Source organism: Danio rerio, chromosome 16 (genome assembly GCF_052040795.2).
Source record: "Danio rerio strain M-AB ecotype USA chromosome 16, GRCz13ab, whole genome shotgun sequence".
Classification (NCBI taxonomy): Eukaryota; Metazoa; Chordata; class Actinopteri; order Cypriniformes; family Danionidae; genus Danio; species Danio rerio.
This window is the reverse complement of record NC_141036.1, coordinates 42,396,315-42,420,785: the sequence shown is the minus strand read 5'-3', so window position 1 is coordinate 42,420,785 and position 24,471 is coordinate 42,396,315. Positions and strand designations below refer to the sequence as shown.

Genomic DNA, 24,471 nt, shown 5'->3' with positions numbered 1-24,471 from the left:
AGGCACACCAACAATACATATTTTGGATGTCTCTATTATCTGACCCATTAATTTCAGCTTTTGGAGACTCTTCTAATGTCCTGACAAGTCGATTCAGGTGTGTTTGATTAGGAAGTTGAAAATGTGTACTGTTGGTGTGACTTCAGGAACAGGGTTGGGAAACACTGGTGTACAAGACACTACCTCATGAAAAAACAATATTGTTAAAATAAATCTAAATTGATAAAACAGATTCCCAGTCACTGAAATCAAGTACAAACCCTACTATTTTATTTTTGAAAAACCTGGTTTTACATAAACATACACACATATACATCAGGTTACAAAAGTAAAATGGCTTGCAAGGAATTTTTCCACAATTTGTAAAGCCTAAGAAATGCACAGACCTCATCAAACGTGAAGTATAGCAATTTAAAAATTATTTTCATACATCATATCAAACATCTTATTGCACGTTATTGGTGCCGTCACAAAACATATTTACTAAAAAACTATGTCTATGTACATTTGTAATTTGGTAATGCATTACAATAAAGTAACATTTTTTAACATCTGTTGATATGAGCTAACAATTTTATTTTTGATGTTATTTTAATGCTATTTAGCAACATTTAATCAAGTTTAATTCTTAAAAATTTCTTAAAGGCACAATATGTAATTTTCACCACTAGAAGTTGCAAATTCACAACAAAGGCTTGGTTTGATGAAGGTGTTTCCCTGTTTTCCATAAAACCGAACAAGAAATTGAGGGGTTGTGACTTGATTTGCATGGTGATACAATGATGTGTCCATGTCACTAGATAAAATATATTATGAGCATTATTCAAAATATTTGGGATAATGTAAGTACGTAAATCAGCAAAAATGCAAAAAACTGTTCTAGTGGTTTTTGGATTTTTTATGAAAAATTTAAATATTGTGCCCTTAAAGCAGTGATCCCCAACACCCAGGTACCAGTCTGATCAATTATTACCGAAGAAACAGAAAAATTCATTCTTTATTTCAGATTATTTTTTATTCTTCATATTTTTACAATTAAAAAAAAATCTTTTATTTTGAAAAATGACCGTATTCTCGGTTACAACTGTATGCCAAAAATTTAACACACGCTAACAAAATAATTAAGAAACAGACGTCTTTAAAAAGTTTCTTGGCAAAAGGGGAAAAGGCTCAGAGAAGGACCAAAGGCAGTATGGGTCGACCCATTTGTCAATAAATTGGGTGAATCCTGCATGTCTGTGCAAGAAGAAGATCAACTGCTGGAAATGCAAACGACGGCAGCCATTCTAATATTGCATCTTTTCGCCGCACAAATTCTATATTTCCAATGGAGGTGCATGGCTTGTGCACCCATATATTGAGCGACACGTGCAAGCGGCTGGACCTAACCCTAACCAAAGAGCTTGGAATGACCAAGAGGCGATGCCCAATAGAACTTTCAATTGCAACAGCAGCGCCCAGCAACAGCCCCGGATTCCGCCATTTTGGAGTGAAAGCAGTCGGCTTTCCATTGGATCTTATTGCTATCGCGATGGCAAGCAGCTGCTTTGTTTTTTATTTATTACAATACAACACTTACTACCACAATCATCAGCACTTTTAATAGTTTATTTTACAGACTTATAATATGCTGTTGTTCTATTAGAGTTTTCATTCCAAAATGGCCGCCGCGCCCTCTAGTGGCTGTTTCCCAAATTGTACTAGAGTGTTTTCTCTTGGTGATTCTATGTTCTTTGCCCTAACCCAGTTGAACATCATCAGAATGCTGCAAGCACACCACAAGTCACATGACGAGAACTGACCAATCAGCTTCAGTGTGTTTTTTTTAATCATTTAATTTCTCTATAAAATAAAACTTTCATCAGAAGTGCTGCAATGTTTTGTCAGCTTGTCATCCTATGAAAAAATGGTTGATGGTCGCCTAGCAATCTACATATACCCACCACCCACGCCTAGGTAAAACTGTCAAGCGTTGACCAGTCCACGGTGATAAAAGATTGGGCATCACTGTTTTAATGCACATTATCAATAATCTATTGATTTATCCACTAACAATAATAAAGATTAATGTTATAAAACATTTACTGTTAGTTTCTCAGTAACTGACACATTAATGTTAACAAATATGACCTTATTGTAAAGTATTACAGAGATTATTCTACACACTTATAATGTCTAGACACAATGCTTAACTTCATAATTGCCGTGAACAAAGCAAAACGATAAATATTTCCTGTTTGTGTATGGATTTCTTTTGTTGCTGTAGACAGACCTGCACAAGTACAATTTTCAGGCTTCAAGAAAATAATTGCTAAATTCAAAAGGTGAAGAAAGTCTGTTCAAAATGTTTTATACAGGTTGAATGTCCTTTAGACAAAGGGCCTCACACTCCGCCCGCGTTTCAAACCTGTTTTTGTTTCCTTCACATCCTCCAAACCAGAACTGAGAGCATTCATTCTGCTGGATGTCATAATACCAGCTTAAAACATAATTACTGCAGGGCCCCACATCCTGTTTCATGAGGCAGGCATCTGTAAGTGGAAACATCAGGACAGAGCTCAGGATTCATGCACGGGACACCATATCAGTTCTTTCAAATGACTTCACAGAGAAAGCATGCAGTCGTTTTCAACTATGAGCAAAAGCCAGACAAGGCAAGAAAATGTTACAAATGTGGCTCAATCCTTACCATTAAATAAAGCCGTTTCAACTTGTGTCTGTGGGATTACTTCAGGATCTGGAGATGAAATAAGGAGTATTTCAGCATTTTACAAAGTATAGTGGTGTGGTTTGTAACTTTCTGTTGGACTTTATTTTTTATTAAATTAATTTACTGACATTTTTTTAGGGATTTTTTAAAACGGTAAAGTATATTGATTGACTTTATCGCCTTGTTTAATGTCTGCTGATACTGCTCCTTCAACAGACATTTAACTGATTATAAGAAAATATATGTCTATTGCAAGTACATGTCAACTTACCCTCACCCCAACCTAACAGTCTACTTATAATCTAATGAGAATTAGTTGGCATGTAGATGCAATGTAACTTAAGTTCAACAAAATAAAGTAATACCTATTGGTCTAATGCCATGATCAAATTAGCAATATTTTATATGCAGAAAAAATGCCAATAGTGTAAAAATGCATAAAGTATTATTTTTTTGCCAACAGAGAGTCATTGTATCTGAACACAAAGTTCGACATGTGGAACTTTTTTCCATTTTTGCCACAAAATGGGAAAAAAAAATGTGTGTATTTTTAAGAGATTTCTTGATTTTTTTCACAGATGTATTTATACAAAAATTCATAAATTATTTATTAAAAGTTGATTCAAAGCTGCATCTTTAAAAATATCAAAATTACCCCGATTCAGAAATCAATGAACCAATTTAATTCTTAATATAGTTATTCTTATCAGCAGTTATTCTTATTAGCTTATTACTCTTTCTACACAAAATCCAGTTATACAGTATGTGAATTACATTCAATAAAAATAAATGAACGAAAGAATTACTCCAATTTTTATTTATTTTTTTTGCTTCAGATTTAAAAAGAAGCTTTAAATAGCTTTTCAGTACTGTTAATCCTTTAGCACAGTTTAAATTTACTACCCTTTTGTTATGTTCGGGATGAAAACATCCACTGAATTAAACTGCTGTAACATTGCATCAGATTGTATTTTAATTTTTTTTTGCATAAATCTGTTAATCAACCACAGTCCTGATCAAAACTACTAAATTGTTTATAAAATTGCAGAATTTTAACTCTTTAATTGCCACTCCAAAATTACTTTTTATAGTGAAATACGTCATTTTGTGTGTGCTTTTTTCACCAAATCAGTGACAATATTTATGAATTTGGCAATTAAAGAGTAAAAATCCTGTAATTTATTTTAAACACTTAGTAGTTTTGATCAGAACTGAGGTTGATAACCAGATTTATGCAAAAAAAAAATAATAATAAATAAAAATAAAAAAAACATATATATATATATATATATATATATATATATATATATATATATATATATATATATATAATTATATATGGTTTCCGCTACATTCATTCTGCCATGGCGGGGTGCCACACCAAAATTCATCGCCACGGCTACATTACAGCTTCTCATTCAAAACATTAAGTCATTGTTGTTTTTTTAAATAACGGGTTAAAATCGAACCAAAACACATTAAAAAATAAGTGAATTATAACAGAGCAAGCTTTTCTGTAACCATAGTAGTGCTGTGCGTGATTTATTTATACTAACTGACAGGTGAGTGTTGCCTAAGGCCAGCAAACACGACGTAGCTTTCAGTTAAAATGAACACAGTATCCATTATTATACTTTATTTGTAGATAAAGCTCTGTGGTTCTGCATACAATGACTTTATCTTGCTGGAGTTTAAAGTTGTTACATTTTACTTCAGGATTCAAAAATGGCGCTCTGTAGGTCTATTGGAGAAATTCATAAATATTCCTAGCAAATCTTTTAAATGTTGGAGACTTGTTACATAAACGCACTAAATTGCACTTCAGCTGCGTTTATTTGAGAGCGCACAAGAAGATCTGCGCTTGAACAGCGTATATTTGAGGACATGCAAAAAGTTTTGTGCATGAACAGAGGAAATTGGCGCACGAGCAAAGAGATTTGCATGCTTGTATAACAAATGCGTTCTCGACTTGTGATACTGCCCTCACGACATTTCTCCATTTGCATTTGTCACTGAAATAACGGCATAGGTAGTCGGTAGATTAGTGTAAAAGACCTGCCGCCACAGTTGGAATCACTGTATATATATATATATATATATATATATATATATATATATATATATATATATATATATATATGATGCATTTTTACAGCAGTTTAATTTAGTAGATGTTTTTATCTCTAACATAAGGAAAGGGTGGTAAATTTACCCGATGTATTGTTGAGTTAAAAAATTCAAAGCATTTTCTCAAAATAAGATTTGTCACTAAAAATCATCCCATTAGCTGAAACACAAAAAGGTTATGGCCAAATTAAGACTCAAAATCACCTCAGAGTGGATGAAAACATCCCCAACAGTACATGAGAGTTAACAACCTGACATTGCCCATGCTTGGTGTTTAGATGATAATACTGCATAATTATGTCCTGTATGATTAACTCAATGACAAAACTAACACAACAAAAATGACAAAAGCGAGAAAACAGCAGTAAAGAAAGCATACAATCATTGCTGTACATATGTCAATATGATTGCAAAAGTCAGTTAGGAAAGTGTGTTAAAGAGGACATATTATGCCCCTTTTTACAAGATGTAAAATAAGTCTCTAATGAGTATTTATGGGATTTTTCAACTCAAAATACTCTCTAAACATTATTTTATAACTCTTTGAATTTGTCCCGTTATAGGCTTTGATCCTATTAGTGCAGTTTTGACTGTTCCTTTAAATTCAAAATGAGATTGTGCTCCCAGTCCTTTTGTCAAAAGAGCTACAAATGCCTGTGCATTAGCATAGTGAGTAGTGACAGATTCAAAACACGACTAATGTTATCTCCAGTGTGTGAATTATACATTGATGATCAGGGGGGTCAACTGTTTCGGTTAGTTTGTGTTATACCTGCATCAGTCATTTATGTATTTTTTTTAATTACATTTAGTTTATTAATAAAACATATTTAAACTTTCAGCAGTTTGAGAGATATTCTGACCCGACAGTATCCTGTGATTATCTTTTTCAGATGTTAATGTAGGTTAAACTACTATGCCTCTAGTTTGATTGTACTTTCAGGCTACAGTATATGTAGATACAAAGACCTATTATACTAGAAAACAGTCTTGTGAACACTATGTCTATTGGTGCTCCAGATCTGCAGCTTTCAGACTTTTTTCTCGAACAGACTGATAGGCGCAATGGTTTGAACTGTTATAGGCGTGGTCAAATGTATATTTATATTATCTATTATTTTAAATCTTAACAATATTATTTAAATTACAGATCAGAGTGAAAGATTTCTCAGTATTTAACAACTAACCCCCCTCCCCTATACGTCTTGTTTTGACCTCCTTCAGGGGGGGGTCAAGAGTCAATTAGGGGGTAAATTCGGGTGTAATTCGCACCCTGGTTATCTCTGTGAAAAACTAAAGAAGTGTCTCAGATAAAGGCAGTTTTTTGAAAACTATGGTGTATATTTGTGCATCCTAAAACTCAACACTTATCATGCTTCTTAGTCACTGACATCTTCAGCAGGTATGGTGCAAAAACTTTAATGGTCATCGGCTGCTTCTCACTCAGGGCTGTCAATGCTAATGAGGGAGAGATAGTCACTAATGGGCAGAACTTACCCCCTCTGATGACACTTACAAAGGGAGAATGTCAATCAAAGTGTTTCTGCAGACTGTTTTTATTATGTGTGATTATAACTAAATTTTATCCATTAGAGGATGGCTATATTCACACACTGTAGCCACACAACTGTGGTAAAACCGCTTACCAATGTGATTTTTGCATATAGCTCCCCTTTCAGACACTTATTAAACACTGCACCTTATGTTCAAGGTAAGCTTCCATTCAACTGCATTTACTTTAGACTTTTTACACTGATTGCTAAACTAGTTTTGATATAAAGACAAAGAACTTACTTTTTTTACCACAGGTCTGAAGGCACTCCCTCTCTGAACTAAAACGGTTACCATTACCACCACAGCCGCCGTACCAGAAGGGTAAACAACCACGGACTGCTGGATTGTAATACCAGCGTTGCATATAATCACCACAGACGGTGCCACGGTCAGAACTCTGGCGACACAGACCTGAAAACAAAAGAATTTGGTCACACTTAACAATAAGGTTTCATTAGTTTGTGTTGGTTATTGTATTTACTAACATAACTGAGTATGAATAATACTTGTGCAGCATTTATTAATCACAGTTCAACGTTTACTAATGTCTTATTTATGCTTGATAACATTAGTTGACGCATTGAGAGTTGACATGAATTAACAACGAATAAATACTGTATGAAATGTAGTGTTCATTGTTTGTTCATGTCAGCAGATGCATTAATTAACATGACCTAATACATGCACAATACTTTAAGCTAACTTTTAAATCAATTTGCTAAATGGCTGTCTTTTAGGGGAAAGATTGGCAAGGTTTATAAGGACGTACTGTCTGTATTGTCAGCAGGAGATTGGATTATTGAGTCTCCACGACCTGAAGACTGCTGGTCCTCAGTCTCTGGCGCAGTATCTTCTTCCTCCATGTCCTCTTCTACTTGAACATCTGGATATACAGTGGAGAGCACAGGAACCCTTGAAAAAAACATACAAAACCACTATTTATTCTGTTTGTTTAGCAAGGGATTGAGTAAAATGTTAAGGATTGATTTACTCAGTGAAGGCCTGATAAAATTTTTTACAGGTTTCAAATAAAAATATCGTCATTTATACTTTAGAAATTTTTTGATTATAATTTCTTTTCATTTGTTGCTGGTTTGTTTTTTTAAATTAAAATATGAAAATTAAAAAATGGTAATCTGTTGTCGGGCTGCACGGTGGCGCAGAGAGTAGCACGTTCGCCTCACAGAAAGAAGGTCACTGGTTCGAGCCTCGGCTTGGTCAGTTGGCATTTCTGTGTGGAGTTTGCATGTTCTCCCCGTGTTCGCGTGGGTTTCCTCCGGGTGCTCTAGTTTCCCCCACAAGTCCAGAGACATGCGGTACAGGTGAATTGGGTAAGCTAAATTGTCCGTAGTGTATGTGTGTGAATGAGAGTGTATGGATGTTTCCCAGTGATGGGTTGCAGCTGGAAGGGCATCCGCTACGTAAAACATATGCTGGATAAGTTGGTGGTTCATTCGGCTGTGGCGACCCCAGATTAATAAAGGGACTAAGCCGAAAAGAAAATTAATGAATAAATGATCTAAAAAAAAAAAAAAAAACACAAATTATAAAAAGAGGCATCTTTTTGATATTTTACACAAAGAATGCTCTTATTTTATGCTTAACTTTTATTTTATTTATTTTTAAATTAAGAAGTCATCAGTATTTTACAAAACAAATTATTATTCATGATTTTCATCAATCATTTATTTATTTAAATCTGCATCTATTTAAATAACTATTTATATGTGTAAATGACCTTAATTCAAAATTTAATTCACAATTGCCATTCTAATTCTGATTCTTATTATCACCTGCCTTTCTACACACACTGTGTTCATTATACAGTATGTAAATTACATTTAATTTAAATGAATAATATACAGGTGCTGGTCATTTAATTAGTATATCTTCAGGTTCAACTAGACTGAGAGATCACTTAAAGGCCTTTGCAGGTGTTAATTAGCTGATTAGAGTGTGGCACCAGGTGTCTTCAATATTGAACCTTTTCACAATATTCTAATTCTCTGAGATCCTGAATTGGGGCTTGTCATCAAAACAATCAAAACTAAAATAAATTAACACTTGAAATACAGCAGTCTGTGTGGAAAGAATGTATACATTATACAAATGTCATTTTTTAAAAATTGGAATTAGTGAAATAAATCAACTTTCTGAAGATATTCTAATTATATGCCCAGCACCTGTAATACATTTTTCGAGGTTTACTTTATCAATCTGCATCCTATTAAATAAACACCCACATCCTTTCTACACATTTATTAATTTATTTTCTTTTTACACATACACTACGGACAACTTAGCTTACCCGATTCACCTGTACCGCATGTCTTCGAACTTGTGGGGGGAAACCCAGAGGACACGGGGAGAACATGCCATCTCCACACAGAAATACCAACTGACCCAGCCGAGGCTCGAACCAGCAGCCTTCTTGCTGTGAGGTGACATCGCTACTCACTCTTTCTACACAATTTACCTTTATTTTTAAACAAATTGTAAAAAATTAATTAATCAAAGTTTTATTAAGGTGCACTAACCTTATTAAATAAAAACCTAATTTGGTATTTAAACTATGTTAGCTTTATTAACATGATCATTTCTAAATTAAATAAATAATTGACTCTTTCATTCATTGCAGGTTTATTAATCTCCAACTTACTAAACAAGAACCTGCAAATAAATAAATAAACTAAGCACATATATGAATACTTTCCCTCATAACTCAAGTCAGTGATTAATGCTCACAATAACCGCTCTGACCTCAAACAAACAGATGTTTCACATTAGATGATGACAGTGTACGTTTTGTCATTTGATACCTGTACACTGGTCTCTCTGCAGCTTCAAAGTCCAAACGCTGGCCTGGACTTTCTTGAAAATTCCTGCACTGACTCTGGAGTGATGGATGAGGGTAGGTGTTCATATTCTCTGCATTCATAAAGAAACTATATATTAACACTCACAGCTAGACACTCAAAATGAAAACACATGAAAAGTCAATCGCAACGCAAAAGTTCACCCAAAACTATAATATTTTCATCATTCACTCACAGCCATATTGCTTAAATAAACATGATGCATGTTTTGAAAAACAAAAAGCTTATATATATATAATTTACAGCTTGTGCTGTACATCTGATCTATGAAAATCTCAGACATGAGAACAGCACGCTACTAATGGAACTCACTTTCAGGCTGATTTGGCTTTTTGAATAAAATGACTGCAGAACAACTACACAATTATGTTTGTTCCTAGAAAGAATTGATATCTACTAGAAATTCTAGTCATAATATTAATTCCTCACATTTATATAACTCTTTTTAGCACACTAAAAAACACTTTACACATTGGCGGAATCTTCTCATCCACCACCTGTGGGCAGCATCCACCTGGATAACGCGATGGCAGCCATATTGCGCCAGACCGCACACCACACACAAGCTGTTTGGTGGAGAGGAGACAGTGATGAAGCCAGTTATGATATGGGGATGGTTAGGAGGCCATGATGGACAGAGGTCAGTGTGCAAATTTGGCTAGGATAACGGGGTTAAACCCCTAATCTTTTTCGAAGGAAATCCTGGGATTTTTAACGACCACAGAGAGTCAGAACCTTGGTTTAACGTCCCATTTAAAAGACAGCACTCACTGAGCAGTATAGAGTCCCCTTCACTATACTGGGGTGTTAGGACCCACACAGACCACAGGTTGAGAGCTCCCTACTGGCCTAATACCACTCCAGCAGCAACCTAGCTTTCCTATGTGGTCTCCCATCCAAGTACTGACCGGGTGCAGCCGTGCTTACGTAGCTTCAGTGGGCAGCCATGTGAGAATTGCAGAAAGCTACCTGTCATAGTCCTCAGTTGGACTCCTTGGGGTAACAAATGTCTTACCATTATCAACCGACTGTGGCTTTATCTTTCTGTTAGTTTTTTTAATGGTTTTCTGATGGCACGTTTTTGCTGTTGCGTTCTGTTACTAAGGGCCAATCACACTGGATGATTTTCTGTTCTGAAAAAAGTTATAATAATAATCGCTTTAAAGTTGTCTAAATGTAGTTCTTAGCATAGTACTAATTTATCAACTCTCACATGGCTGCTTACGGAAGCTGCACCCAGTCAGTGCCTGCATAAGAGACCACATGGGAAAGCTAGGTTAGTGCTGGAAGTGGTGTTAGTGAGACCAGCAGGGGCGCTCAACCTGCAGTCTGTGTGGGTCCTAACGCCCCAGTATATTGATGATAATCAATAAAAAAAATCACAGGATATCTTTCGAAAAGTGTAGGGGTTTGGCATCCTGGACAAATTTACCCACTGACCTCTGTCCATCATGGCCTCCTAACCATCCCCATATAATAACTGGCTTCATCACTCTGTCTCCTCTCCACCAATCAGCTGGTGTGTGGTGTACAGTCTGGTGCAATATGGCTGCCGTCTCATCATCCAGGTAGATGCTGCACACTGGTGGTGGATGCGGAGGTTCCCCCCAATGTGAAAAGCACTGTAAGTGTCTAGAAAAGAACTGTATAAATGTAAGGAATTATTAATATTATTATAAAAAATAAGATTTAATATTTACAGTAGAAAATTTACAAAGAAATCTTCATGAAACATTGATTTTTAGTCATATTTTTGATCATTTTGGCCACATTTTGACCAATAAAATGTGTATACCTGCGCAACATTTGTGGTCCAGGGTTACATTTTAGTCAGGTTCTGTTGACATTGCCCTGGTTTACCAAAAAGCATGGTATAAACTGAAATTAGACTTGTTCCTCACATAAAGCTATTGTAAAGCTATAAGGCTCACAATGATACCTTTTATGATGTTTGTTGCATTTTCTGAGCAACATTAGAGAGGCAAGATAGCCACCAGAATAACTACTGCAATTCTTTTGACCCAAATCAAATCAGCATTAACATGAAACACTCCTTACTGCTCAGTATATGGAAGAAAGTCCTCATGAAGCGTTGTGTGTACTCCTGTTCTCCATGTTTCAAGTGGCCCAGGTGAATGATGTGCTGTTCTAAAGGATAGCTGGCAAGCTCCTCCACCTGACTAGAGGCGATGGAGTCTCCCACTGTCAAGGTGAAAAGAACAATGCCGCTACACTTCGCCAACCTGGAGAAAGAGTCCAGACGTTTTTTCTCCTGTAACGCTGTCTCCTCCCCAATGATGGCCAGCAGCATCTTGTTCTTGCGACTTTCTGGAACTGCGTTGAAACACTTCTTGAAAGCAAACTCCAAAGTAGAACCCAGTTCATGAGATCCTCCGGTTTGCTTTAGTTTTTGGATGATGCTTGTCTTCATTAGATTGCGATCAGAGAACTCACGTAAGCTGAATATCTCGTGTGCAGGCTGGGGGTCACTATAGGTAGACGTCTGCTGGTAGAGAGCCACTCTGGCCTGTCTGTCAGCCCTGGTGGGTTGACTGCTCACAACAATTTGATCGAGCACACCGCCGAGCACCTCCTTGACACCCTTGAACTCGTCAGCCAGGATGCTACGGGACCCGTCCACAACCATCACAAAGTCCATGTCCAGCTCCTGAGGTGCAGATGGCAGGTTGGTGCCCTCACATTCTCTAGCTGGTCTGCAGGGATCTTGGATGTGAAAAGATGTTATCATACAATAAATAGGTGGAAAAAGTTCTGGAGAAACAGTTTATTAAAAGTACAATACAAAAACAAAAGTATATAAAAAATACCAAACCTCGGGTGTACATTTTTTTCAATTATTCCTTAATTACTGTGATTGAGATTTATACATCATAAAAAAACTGTTTGAAAATATATGTAATATGAGACTTTAAAAAAGTAATACTGAAAAAACTGACTTTAAATTTGGCAAAATATAATATAATATAATATAATATAATATAATATAATATAATATAATATAATATAATATAATATAATATAATATAATATAATATAATATAATATAAAATGTATTATAATATAATATAATATAATATAATATAATATAATATAATTTAATATAATATAATATAAAATAATATAATATAATGTAATATAATATAATATAATATAATATAAAATAATATAACATAATATAATATAATATAATATAATATAAAATAATATAATATAATGTAATATAATATAATATAATATAATATAATATAATATAATATAATATAATATAATATAATGTAATATAATATAATATAATATAATATAATATAATATAATATAATATAATATAACATAATATAATATAATATAAATGCCTAAATCCCCTTGAAATGTCTTTTTTTTTTTCCTCTTAATGTCATTTCATTAATCCTTGGGTGCAAGCAGGAGAAAAAAAAACTTACCATAGCAAATAACACAACTCTGGATCTTACTAAGAGTAGCATTCTGGTCTTGCACTCTACCCAGAACAGTCAGGATAAAACTCTGGCTCTCATCTGCCTGCATACAGTACAACATATGCCATGCATAGAGAATGAGTATGTCTACATGCTGTTAAAAGTATTAAAGCTTCTTGTGTTAGGCACACACACACCTTGATTTTACAATTCACATTTAGCCATTAAACCAACCCAGGCTCGTTCTGAAAACGCTACTGGACAAACTGGTAACAGCGGAAAAGCCTTCCAAATTGAAGCGGTCAGCTGGTAAGCCCAAAAAAGAATGGCATCATACTGCCACGTAACGCTCGTTTAAAAAACGAAACACAGCCAAACGTACTCTTGGCTCCCTAATTTGCGTTCTCCAGAAATGTATACAGGGCTATGTTTTCACAATGAGCCTATGTTGCATTTAACAGATGCTTTTATCCAAGGCGACTTTCAAATGAGGAGACATTCAGTGATTTAACAAGAAGAGGCAATACACGCAAGAAGTGCTAATTATAAAAAGTAACAGTTAGTGCTCAGGGAGAGCTAAGGAGGGGGGGGAGTGTTTTTTTAAGTGCTCAGGTCATTGTGGATGAGATGTTTTTAGTTTGAATAATACTAGTGAATTATAGTAGTTCAAACAACTGGTCACCTTGGAGTTAAAAACGCATACAAAGTTAACCAATTTAAAGAGTTAACCACTTTTAAATCAATCAGCTATTTTTAAACATTTTGTTTATGAGGCACTCATCTTTACCTCAAAAGCTCTCCTGATAGCAGGGACATTCCTCAGAGCAATGACCCCAAGTTTAATATTCAGGGCTTTGTACTCTAGAATGGCAGTGGTGAGAGATATCGAATCTTGAGATTCTCCAGCAGTGAGGAAAATGGCAACCTTCCTCATCAGGATGCCTTTTCGCACTCGCTTCAGAACATTTCTGCCCACAAACCGCATGGCAGCGCCAATGTTGCGGCGATTTGAAGTGCGTTCCAGGGCGATGTTGTTGACGGCATCGATAAGCTGCTTCTTGCGGTGGTAGTCGTTAAAGCGGATCAGGTATTTGGTGAATGAGCTGTAGGACACCAGAGCCACTCGAGCCCCTGTCGGGCAGCTACTCTCTGCAATTTTCATGTTGTCCAGCAGTCTGAGGACCACAGAACGCATGCGCTCAAAGCCTTGAGGGGTCACATCTTCAGACATGTCCATGCCAATCACAAGATCAGTGGGGTATGCCGGACATTTTATGTTGTCTAGAAGAACACATTCAGTAGAAGAGTTTCATATTTAATTGTGTACACATGACAGATAATTCACAAATTAAATATAATATTTATTTGTAAGGATGATGAAGAAGCCCTTTAGCCTTATACAAAAGTTGATAAGTCTGTTGTGCTTTATTCTGAGATAACAACCGCCTGGATGTACTTTATCCCTTACATAGCGCCTTAAATGTTGTGATTGACCAATCAAAATCACGTATTCAGAAAAAAATTTATAACATAATATATAATCATTGAAGAAAAATATGACACAAAAAAATGTTACCTACCTTTGCAGCACACTGTTAAATAAGAAAAAACATAACTTTTTAAAAAAGCATCTTTAATGTAATACTATTGTTATTTATTTGAAATAAAAAGAATAAATCATTGCTTACTACAGTTGTCTCGAACATATGAGATCAGCTGACAGTCCTACAAAAGAAAAAATATATATAATTAAACATGTCTTGTGTTTTTATATGAATGCATTTTAAATATGCAAATACATGCATTACCTTTATATTATATTATATTGCATTTAATATATTATTGTTTTTTTTTTTTTTACTTGTAAACATGCAGCGGCAAAGAAAATCAGACACTTACAGACATCTGTCTGGCTCCTCGTGGTCCTTTCGGGCCCTATATGGTAAAAAAAAAAACCTTTATCTTACCACATTCTATGATTAAATGATGCAGATAATATTAGTCTAAACATACTCTGTGTCCAGTCATCCCCCCACTGCCAGGATCTCCTGGTGGTCCCGTCCTACCAGCATTGCCCTGTTATCAGACATTCATTTTAGGCTCCTAAAAGTGTAAAAGATAAGAAAGTGAAGCTTGCAAAATGCTATTACCCCTCTTCCTCTGCTGCCTTTAGGACCAACACCTCCGTTTGTGCCTTTAAAGCCCAATTCACCCTAGGAGAAATGTGACAAAACATTATTCATTTATAAATGAACGTTATAAATATTGCAATGTCAAGTTTTAAGCTCACCTGAAGTCCAGGATATCCTGGAAAACCAGAATCCCCCTTGAAGAGAAGTATAAAAATAATATTTAAATTGAATAATTGTTAAATGTAAAATCAAAAAAGTGCATATGTGTGTACATAAATAATAATATAAAAAAAAACTGCATATGGGTGCAAGATGAGATGTACGACTTTGGTGTCCTTATCAATTTCTACAAATGTATTTAAAATATATGAAGGAATAATTATAAATTGTATAATATTTTAAATTATTAAATGCTTCTAGCTGACAAATGGATAAAACCCATTTATTAATTAGCATTTTCACAAAAATAAATAAATAAAAATATTACATTCATCAATTTTCAGCTTAGTCACTTTATTAATCTGGGGTCGCCACAGCGGAATGAACCACCAACTTATTCAGCATATGTTTTACGCAGTGGATGCCCTTCTAGGTGCAACCAATCACTGGGAAAGACCCATACAAACTCATTCACACACATACACTAGGGATAATTTAGCTTACCCAATTCAACTATACCACATCTTTGGACTTGTGGGGGAAACCGGAGCACCGGGAGGAAACCCATGCGAACACGGGGAGAACATGCATACTCCACACAGAAATGTAAACTGACTCTGCCGAGGCTCGAACCAGTGACCTTCTTGCTGTGAGGTTTTCGTGCTACCCACTGCGTCACCGTGATTTTACAGTGAAATAATAATATATATTGTGGCAGAGAACAAACTTGCTAATTAAAAACAAAGGATTTTATGAATTATTCTGTATAAACCTTCTGTCCTTTGAGTCCTGGATATCCATAGCCATCATTGCCATCTTTTCCCTATTAATAATTCAAAAATGTCACAATTATAAAGGGCATCTCTTTCAAATGTTAAACTGTAAAATAAAGAAACAATTAAGAAACTTTTTGAACTGCTGCATTCAAGAACAAAATAGCATTTAGATTTTATTAATGAGGTTGGATAATGCTTGGCATTGCAAAGTTTTGGTAGATTATACAATAAAATATATATAAACATAAAAGTAACCGGCAGTCCCCTGGAACCTGCAGACCCTAAAGACCCCTTTTCTCCAGGATCACCTGGTTGACCCTGTAAGGAAAAAGCAACAGGAGAGTTTAAGCTTTAAAAGCAGAGATTTAAAGAGATGTTTCTGAAAGTCACTCACCTTCTGTCCTCTGGATCCAAGGCTTCCTTTAGTTCCTGGCCTCCCTGGAGAGCCAGGCGATCCCTGGGTAAAGAGATCAATAAAATCCCATTAATTAGCTGGTTTATTAATAATGGTTTATAGGAAAAATAAATAAAGAGAGTGACTGGTTTATTGTATTTAAACATATACCTGAGGTCCAGGCAGACCAACAAAACCTCTTTGCCCAACTGGACCAGGAGGACCAAAAGGGCCCTAAACAAAGACAATATTAATCTCAGATTATAGTTCACATCCATCCAATTTGACATCAAACCTTTTATTTAGCAATTTAAAGGTGTTCACATTATTAGGATTATTATTCCTATTATGCTTTTGACATAATATTGTGTTATTAGACAGTTTATGAATGTAATCCTTGAGATTACATAAACTGACAAGGCTTTAAAATGTGTGTGTGTGTGTGTGTGTGTGTGTGTATATATATATATATATATATATATATATATATATATATATATATATATATATATATATATATATATATATATATATATATTGCATCACAGAGTAAATGATTCAATAGGGATTTTATGATATGAGCACTTATGAAGTCTATACTAAATATTGTAAAGAATAATATTGCTTCTTTAATATGATCAAACACAAATTTGAAAATTAAGCAAAACAGTATGTGTCGTTAACATGTAACTACAGTGCACTTCATAACCTAAGGCTTGTTATATAAGGTAACTACATGGGTTAGGTTAGGTTTAGAGGTAGGTTATACCTAATAGTAAATGTACCTAATTAATATTAATTAATTATCTTTAAAATGCTCTTCGTGCAGTTTGCTCTGTAATTCTGTTTGAACGGGAAAACATGGAATTCTTCAAAACTGCTTGTCAAGCTTACGATTAAATGTCATATTAGAAATCACCAATAAAATTTAACAACAACTGTCTCTTTCATTTCTAAATGTTTGAATAACACAAAACCTGCAGAAACACACATCTGGTCCAATCCCCTCCCCTGGAGAATTTTCAGTCCATATTGATCAATGATTGGCTCCTGTACTAGCAGGCGGGGCTTCTTTCAGCAAATTGATGGTTACACTTTTCCCATTCAAAACTATACGAGTGACTTCCCTTGTTTATTCTATAGTCTTTGTTAATATCCAGTTCAAATATCAATCAATAACTATTATAAGTGAGCACACACATACAAAATAGGACTGCCATCTTTTCTCGCCATTAACAATCTGCAAACAATTTAGAGCTATACATTTTCAGCTGCGTCATTATAGAGTCTTCTTAACTTTTTATTGATAGGGATAAATATAGGATTAATAAATACATTACCTGTGGACCCGAGCCCCCTGGAAGTCCTTGTAAACCTGGATCTCCTGGAGGCCCTCTGGGACCCTAAAAACAAGCAAACCAAGTCATTTAGTAACCATGTCACTTCTGCAGTGGCTTAATTATAACATTCTACAGTACTGTACCGGTAGACCTGCCGTCCCTCTTCTGCCAGATTGACCCTAGAAATAGATTTATTAAATTACCAATGTACCAAAAACCACTGGTTCTGTGATAAAATGACAAATCATAGATTAGATGAACTCACTGGTCTGCCATTTTCTCCACTTTGGCCAGCAAGACCATCTGGGCCTGGATCACCCTGGTAATAAAAGCACACAGAAAGAAAACAAATGCAATAAAAATCATTCAGAAATGAAATGTTTTTGTTTTTACTTCACTTTTAACTTATAAACTTGTAAAAAACTATTGTGAGCCTCAAGATTATGAATGCTTTTGATGGCCCCATCCATTTGAATAATTTTTAAAAAATGAAAATTTCTGGTGAAAACCTATATTACTCATGAAGCTGTGCAAATGTTTTCATGAATAATAAAAAACTAAATGTGGAGAAAAATCTTTTTTCTTATTTGCCTCATAAATTTGGTTCATCATTTACAATCCTTTAACAAATCCTTTATTTGTAAAATACTAAAAAGCTAAATAAAAGCTTTATTTGTGAAAAAAATTAACAAAATACTCCTGGATTAATGGAAAAAACATCAAAATAAAAAATTTATATCACAAACACTGATATTTTATTGATTACAAAATTATGCAACAACAAATTTCAAAATCAATTAATCTTGCCTTTGTTCAGTGATTGTTACTCTCACCGGCCACTTTATTAGGTACACCTTACTAGTATCGGGTTGAACCTCATTTTGCCTTCAGAACTGCTTTAATCTTTCATGGCATAGATTCAACAAGGCACTGGAAATATTCCTTAAAGATTTTGATCTATATTGACATGATAGCATCATGCAGTTGCTGCTGATTTGTCGGCTGCACATCCATGATGCGAAACTCCAGTTACACAACATCCCAAAGGTGCTCTATTGGATTGTGATCTGGTGATTGTAAAGGCCTTTTAAGTACAGTAAACTCATTGTCATGTTCAAGAAACCAGTCTGAGATGATTCACGATTTGATATGGTCGCTGTCCTGCTTATCATCTTCTGCTGCTGCAGCCCATCTTCCTCAAGGTTGGATGTGTTGTGTGTTCAGAGATACTCTTCTGCCTACCTCGGTTGTAACGAGTGGTTTTTGAGTTACTGTTGAGTTTCTTTCGGCTGGAACCAATTTGGCAATTCTCCTCTGACCTCCGCCCACTGGATATTTTCCCTTTTTCAGGCCATTCTCTGTAAACCCTAGAGATGGTAGTGCGTGAAAATCCAAGTAGATCAGCAGTTTATGAATTACTCAGAACAGCCCGTTTGGTGCCAAAAACCATGCCACATTCAAAGTCACTTAAATCACCTTCTTCCCCATGCTGATGCTTGTTTTGAACTGCAGCAGATCGTCTTGACCATGTCTACATGCCTAAATGCATTGAGTTTCTGCCATGTGATTGGCTGATTAGAAATTTGCGTTAACGAGCAGTTAGAGAGGTGTACCTAATAAAGTGGCCGGTGAGTGTAAATTTGTTGTTTTTTTAATTAAAATTTCACATTTGTTTAAATTGTTTGAAATTGAACATTGGTCAGGATTAAATATGAAACAATTATTTGAATAGGTATATTTTTAAAGATGTTACAGTTAATTGCTAGTTTGTAATCAAATTTAAAATGAACAACGCATACAGTACCTGCATGCCTGCACTGCCGGCATCACCTTTACGACCGCGGGCATTGTTATCCAATCCTGAATTACCCTGATTATGATAAAACAGATTAACACTGGTCAAAATGTAGCCAAACACTACTAAAACAACATTTGCTGAAAGTCATTAGTGGCTGGTCTCGACTTACACATGGTTTGTATTACTCATCATTGCCCGATGTATTAGTATTTTGTATCTACAGAGACATTCTTTTGCCAAATATGGTAACAATAAAGAACAAACATTAAATCATTACTCTCAAAAAATGTGAACTAGAGAGATTAAATGAATAAGACATACTGCTACTGCAGTAACAATGGAATGATTTACTTTAGAAAACAATCTGATACAGCATTTTCTCAACATGCAAGAACAGGGTTTATTGCATAAATGGGTGATGTTTTAAAGGGATAGTTCACCCACAAATGAATATTTACTTCCTATTTAAAATATATTTTGAAGAATTAAACGGTTTCCAGCTTTCTTCAATATATATATATTTTTTGTGTGTTAAAAAAACGGAAAAAAAACAGGTTTGGAACAAGTGAATGCTGAGTAAATAATAAAAGAATTTTGTTGTTGTTGTTTTGGGTGAGGGGGGACACAATGGCTCAGTGATAAGCACTGTCGCCTCAGCAAGAAAGTCGCTGGTTCGAGTCCTGGCTGGGTCAGTTGGCATTTCTGTTTGGAGTTTGCAAGTTCTCTTTGTGTTGGCGTGGGTTGTCTCTGGGTGCTATGGCTTCCCCCACAGTCCAAAAGACAGGCGGTACAGGTGAATTGAATAAACTAAATAAGAGTGAATGAGTGTGTATGGATGTTTCCCAGTACTGAGTTGCAGCTGGAAGGGCATCCACTGTGTAAAACATATACGGGATAAGTTGATGGTTCATTCCCCTGTGCCAACCCCTGATGAATAAAGGGACTAAGCCGAAGGAAAGTGAATAAACAAATGTTTTGGGTGAACTATCCCTTTAAGAGATTTATTTGCAGCTGAATTCTACTAACCGGATCTCCTCTCAGGCCTCGTTGTCCTGGGCTTCCTGAGCTTCCTGAAATACCTGTTGGACCCTTCACAAAAGTAACAAACAAAGACGATACATATGTATAAATCAGAGAAGATGGAGCACTACAGCGAGACTGGATCATAGTTGAGAGGAACATAAGTGGTGTATTTTACCGGATTGCCTGGATCTCCTCGCTCTCCTGGACTTCCCGGTGCTCCAGTTTTACCCTGAAAATTTCAAAAAGTAAAATGCAAGGCATGATCTTTCTTCCAAAAATTTTTATCCTTGAAAAGTTAAAAAAGTGACGTTTTTTAACATCTTTAATAATTTAAAGTGACATAGTTTCTGGGTTGGTGTTGTATATAACACAAAAATCCTGCATAAACCTTGCAAAACCTTTTTATTTTACAGACTTACTTCTCTATATAATATTTTTTATACATTATATTATTTTAAGCTACTAAATGCTAATAAAAGTCACTTTGTTAAACTGTAGAGTTTAATTTTCAACATCAAAAGTTGACAGAGCAGAGATCAAGGCCCCAAAAGGCAAATCACAACAGTAAATAAGCAGAAAACATGAGTGAATCACAAAATATGGAACCTGTTAAGATATTTTTTACAATGTAGGGTATTGATGTTTATGCTTTAGCTGCAACCATTTAAAACATTCTGTACATATATACAGTTGAATTCAGAATTATTAGCCCCTCTGAATTATTAGCCCCCGTTTATTTTTTTCCCAAATTTCTGTTTAACGGAGAGAAGATTTTTTTCAACACATTTCTAAACATAATATTTTTAATAATTCATCTCTAATAACTGATTTATTTTATCTTTGCCATGATGACAGTAAATAATATTTTACTAGATATTTTTCAATACTTTTTTACAGCTTAAAGTAACATTTAAAGGCTTAACTAGGTTAATTATGTTAACTAGGCAGGTTAGGGTAATTAGGCAAGTTATTGTATAACGATGGTTTGTTCTGTGGACTATCAAAAAATAATATAGCTTAAAGGGGCTAATGATTTTGTCCTCAAAATAGTGTTAAAAAAATTACAAACTGCTTTTATTCTAGCCGAGATAAAACAAATAAGTAATTATTAGACATGCCATGAAATTTCCTTGCTCTGTTAAACATCATTTTGGAAATATTTAAAAAAGGAGGAAAAAAAACAAAGGGGGTCAATAATTCTGACTTTAACTGTATATTTATTATATGTTTTAATTCAGTGTGCATTACATCTATCCATTGACCCTAGATTACTCACTGAATGTTAGAAGTGCATCATAATTTTATTAGGTACCTGTTCACCATCAACCCCATCTAATCCATTATCTCCCTCTTCTCCCTGTGGAAGAAGATTAAAGAAAACTCAAGCCATTATTAAGCAAACAATGATTACGTGCTCATTAACAAGCCAAATGCAAGAGAATATGAAAAGAGACAGGAACACAATTTATGTGCATCTAGACAAAAACAACAGAAACCACAGACTATAACAACCCTTTCCAGATGGCAATCAAAGACAGTCATCTAAACACAGATGCTGGCTAATAAATGCCATCTGGTAATAATTAGTAGACAGAGGATGTATACATCCTCTCTCTCTTTCTCTAGCTCTCTCTCTCTCCCAAAATCAAAGTCAAAGTCAAATGAGCTTTATTGGCATGACTTGTCAATTATTGTCAAAGCATTACACATAGCATAAACAATGAATAAATTCTATAGTGAATATGGAGTACTTATATTTATACATAAAACTATTAGAATTTTTTATCAATACATATAAGACTAATAGGATTATTTAAAAAAAGATGGAAAATATAGATATATTTTGTAATCATATAAAATCAAATAATAAAATAATGTAAAATAAAAAAATTTAAAAAAAATAAAAATACAAATAAATTAAAATAATAAAATAAAATAATAAATTAAATTAAAATAAAATAAAATAAAATAAAATAAAATAAAATAAAATAAAATAAAATAAAATAAAATAAAATAAATTAAATTAAATTTCTCCAGAGTCTTAAATGTTATCCCTTTAAATTTAATGCTAATAATTTTTTTTTAAGCAATTTCTTTATAAATTGTTAATAAATTGTATTTCTGACATGTCTATAGGCAAAGTTTCTTTGTTTTAATGGTAACCTGTGGCAAAAAGGTCTACCAAGCTGTTATGATGCCTGTTAAAGAAATATGGAAGTACTCACGTTTTCACCTCTGTAACCTCTGCCACCCTGAAGGAAAATGAATAAACTGTGAAAGCCACATTTAAAACTTTAAAAGGTCTCCATATGAGCATTTTATTTCATGTTACCTTTAAGCCTCTTCTTCCAGGGCATCCCTGATTACCTCGAGTTCCATTCAAACCAGGAAGCCCTCGCTCACCCTACAACACACGTGTACTGCGCATGAAAATCAAGATCATTCAATATTTATTCAGTTATTATTTATAGTAGAATTTTTATAGCATTTTTTAATGATTTTTTTTCACCTACACATATAAAGGTTGCATTTATGTAATCAAAAATGCAGTAAAACAATAACATATTATTAGTACAATTGAAAATGTTAATAAGGGGTTTAAATGTACGATATTCTTGTAATAACAAACAACTTTTCAGCAGACATTATTCCAATATTCTGTGTCACTTCATCCTTTAAAAATCATTCTAAAATACTGATTTGGTGCTTATGTAACATTTATCATTAGCATAGATAGCATTTTTGCATGCTATATATAATAAATAAATATTTTATTGTCCTAAAATCAAATTAATCTTACTAAACACAAATATTTAAACAGCAATCAAATGCCACAACAGTTATTTTATTCCTTATTTTATTACCATAGGAAGTTTTAGGATCCTTTTTTATTTGATTTGTAATAGAGGCCAGCTAGTGAAGTGCTATGCAGATAAACCTCACTCTTCTGACCTCTGAAGTTGCTCTAGCGACAGACGCTAGAGCCTAGGTCTTTAACCTTCTTGTTAGATCAACCGACTCACATACACAGAATTGCTGGTTCAATCCCAGTTTAGAGCGGGTTGGGTGCAGTAGGGCTAGTGGGTTACACATACGAAGCTCTTCCTGGATGGGAGTGAGGTTTTGGGGGATTGAGTGTAACAAAGGCCAACTAGCGAAATGATATGCGAGTAGACCTTACTCCTCTGACCTCTAAAGGTGCTCTCGCGACAGACACTACAGGTCTTTAGTCTGCTTGTTAGAGCAACTGACTCCCATACAAAGAATCGCCGGTTCGATCCTAGCTCCTTTTGCAGTAAGACTGGTGGATTACATATTTTATTATTTTCACTTTATTAAGTTAATTATTACAATCGTAATTGTAAAAGTGTTATCAAATACAATTTTGCTGAATTCAACAAAATTCTGCTCTGTAACTTTGTAATTGGAAATATGTGAATATGATAAATACTGCAGAGAAAACAGGATTCCTCCAATGGTTTTCAACCCCCAAAAAGTCTGAAAATGTAAGCTTTAGAAAACGTAGTGCACATTTTTAAAATCTTCCCTGGGCAAATTACAAAAATGCAATTTTGTGGAGAACTGACATGTCATGCATATTCATATGCTCAGTCTATATGAAGAGTTCAGATGCTAAAACCTCTAAATGCCATCAGAAATTTTCTTCTAAAATGAGCATTTTTCGATGATTCCTGTGTGTAGGTTCAGTTATTTCACATTTATTGCAAAGAATGTTTGTTATTTTCATTTCTTTTAAAAGAAAATAGCTAAACATGAACATAGGAACTTGACAAAAATTTATTTTAGAAGAGATATTTAGATGGCACTCAGAGGCCTTTGCATCTGATCTCTTTATGTCTGCACAAGTTTTCAAAAAAAACAAAATACCAATGCTGGGCTATATGTGTGCAGGAATGGACTGTTTCTTTTTACAAAGTGACAACTCAACACTGTAAAACAATTCTGGGTTTCACACAAATGATTTGTGTTGGGAAAACATGAAGGAATTAAGTTAAGTTATTAGTTTTTACAAATTAAAGTGGATTGAACATAAAAAACTAAACAATTATGTTGTTTCAGCTCATTTTAAATAAGTAGTTTGAACAAACATTTTTTTAAAATGTAGA

General features: G+C 34.5%; 1 protein-coding gene across 1 annotated transcript in view; it reads right to left on the bottom strand.

Moving 5' to 3' along the window:
- Positions 1 to 248: 248 nt before the first annotated feature.
- col6a4a (collagen, type VI, alpha 4a) overlaps positions 249 to 24,471 on the bottom strand; it is a 69,680-nt gene continuing 45,457 nt past the window's right edge. The window contains exons 15-41 of the mRNA XM_087287542.1: positions 22,677 to 22,748; positions 22,570 to 22,596; positions 21,657 to 21,701; positions 20,520 to 20,573; positions 20,348 to 20,410; positions 19,328 to 19,393; positions 17,789 to 17,842; positions 17,667 to 17,702; positions 17,524 to 17,586; positions 16,355 to 16,417; positions 16,184 to 16,246; positions 16,045 to 16,107; positions 15,786 to 15,836; positions 15,013 to 15,048; positions 14,873 to 14,935; positions 14,736 to 14,798; positions 14,622 to 14,657; positions 14,411 to 14,447; positions 14,303 to 14,314; positions 13,510 to 14,003; positions 12,729 to 12,825; positions 11,326 to 11,991; positions 9,211 to 9,319; positions 7,161 to 7,303; positions 6,632 to 6,802; positions 2,690 to 2,737; positions 249 to 2,531 (exon numbers count right to left, since the gene is read on the bottom strand). Of these exons, the coding sequence (XP_087143668.1) occupies positions 2,350 to 2,531; positions 2,690 to 2,737; positions 6,632 to 6,802; positions 7,161 to 7,303; positions 9,211 to 9,319; positions 11,326 to 11,991; positions 12,729 to 12,825; positions 13,510 to 14,003; positions 14,303 to 14,314; positions 14,411 to 14,447; positions 14,622 to 14,657; positions 14,736 to 14,798; positions 14,873 to 14,935; positions 15,013 to 15,048; positions 15,786 to 15,836; positions 16,045 to 16,107; positions 16,184 to 16,246; positions 16,355 to 16,417; positions 17,524 to 17,586; positions 17,667 to 17,702; positions 17,789 to 17,842; positions 19,328 to 19,393; positions 20,348 to 20,410; positions 20,520 to 20,573; positions 21,657 to 21,701; positions 22,570 to 22,596; positions 22,677 to 22,748 (2,877 nt within the window). The 3' untranslated portion in view covers positions 249 to 2,349. The remainder of the gene's footprint in view (positions 2,532 to 2,689; positions 2,738 to 6,631; positions 6,803 to 7,160; positions 7,304 to 9,210; positions 9,320 to 11,325; positions 11,992 to 12,728; positions 12,826 to 13,509; positions 14,004 to 14,302; positions 14,315 to 14,410; positions 14,448 to 14,621; positions 14,658 to 14,735; positions 14,799 to 14,872; positions 14,936 to 15,012; positions 15,049 to 15,785; positions 15,837 to 16,044; positions 16,108 to 16,183; positions 16,247 to 16,354; positions 16,418 to 17,523; positions 17,587 to 17,666; positions 17,703 to 17,788; positions 17,843 to 19,327; positions 19,394 to 20,347; positions 20,411 to 20,519; positions 20,574 to 21,656; positions 21,702 to 22,569; positions 22,597 to 22,676; positions 22,749 to 24,471) is intronic.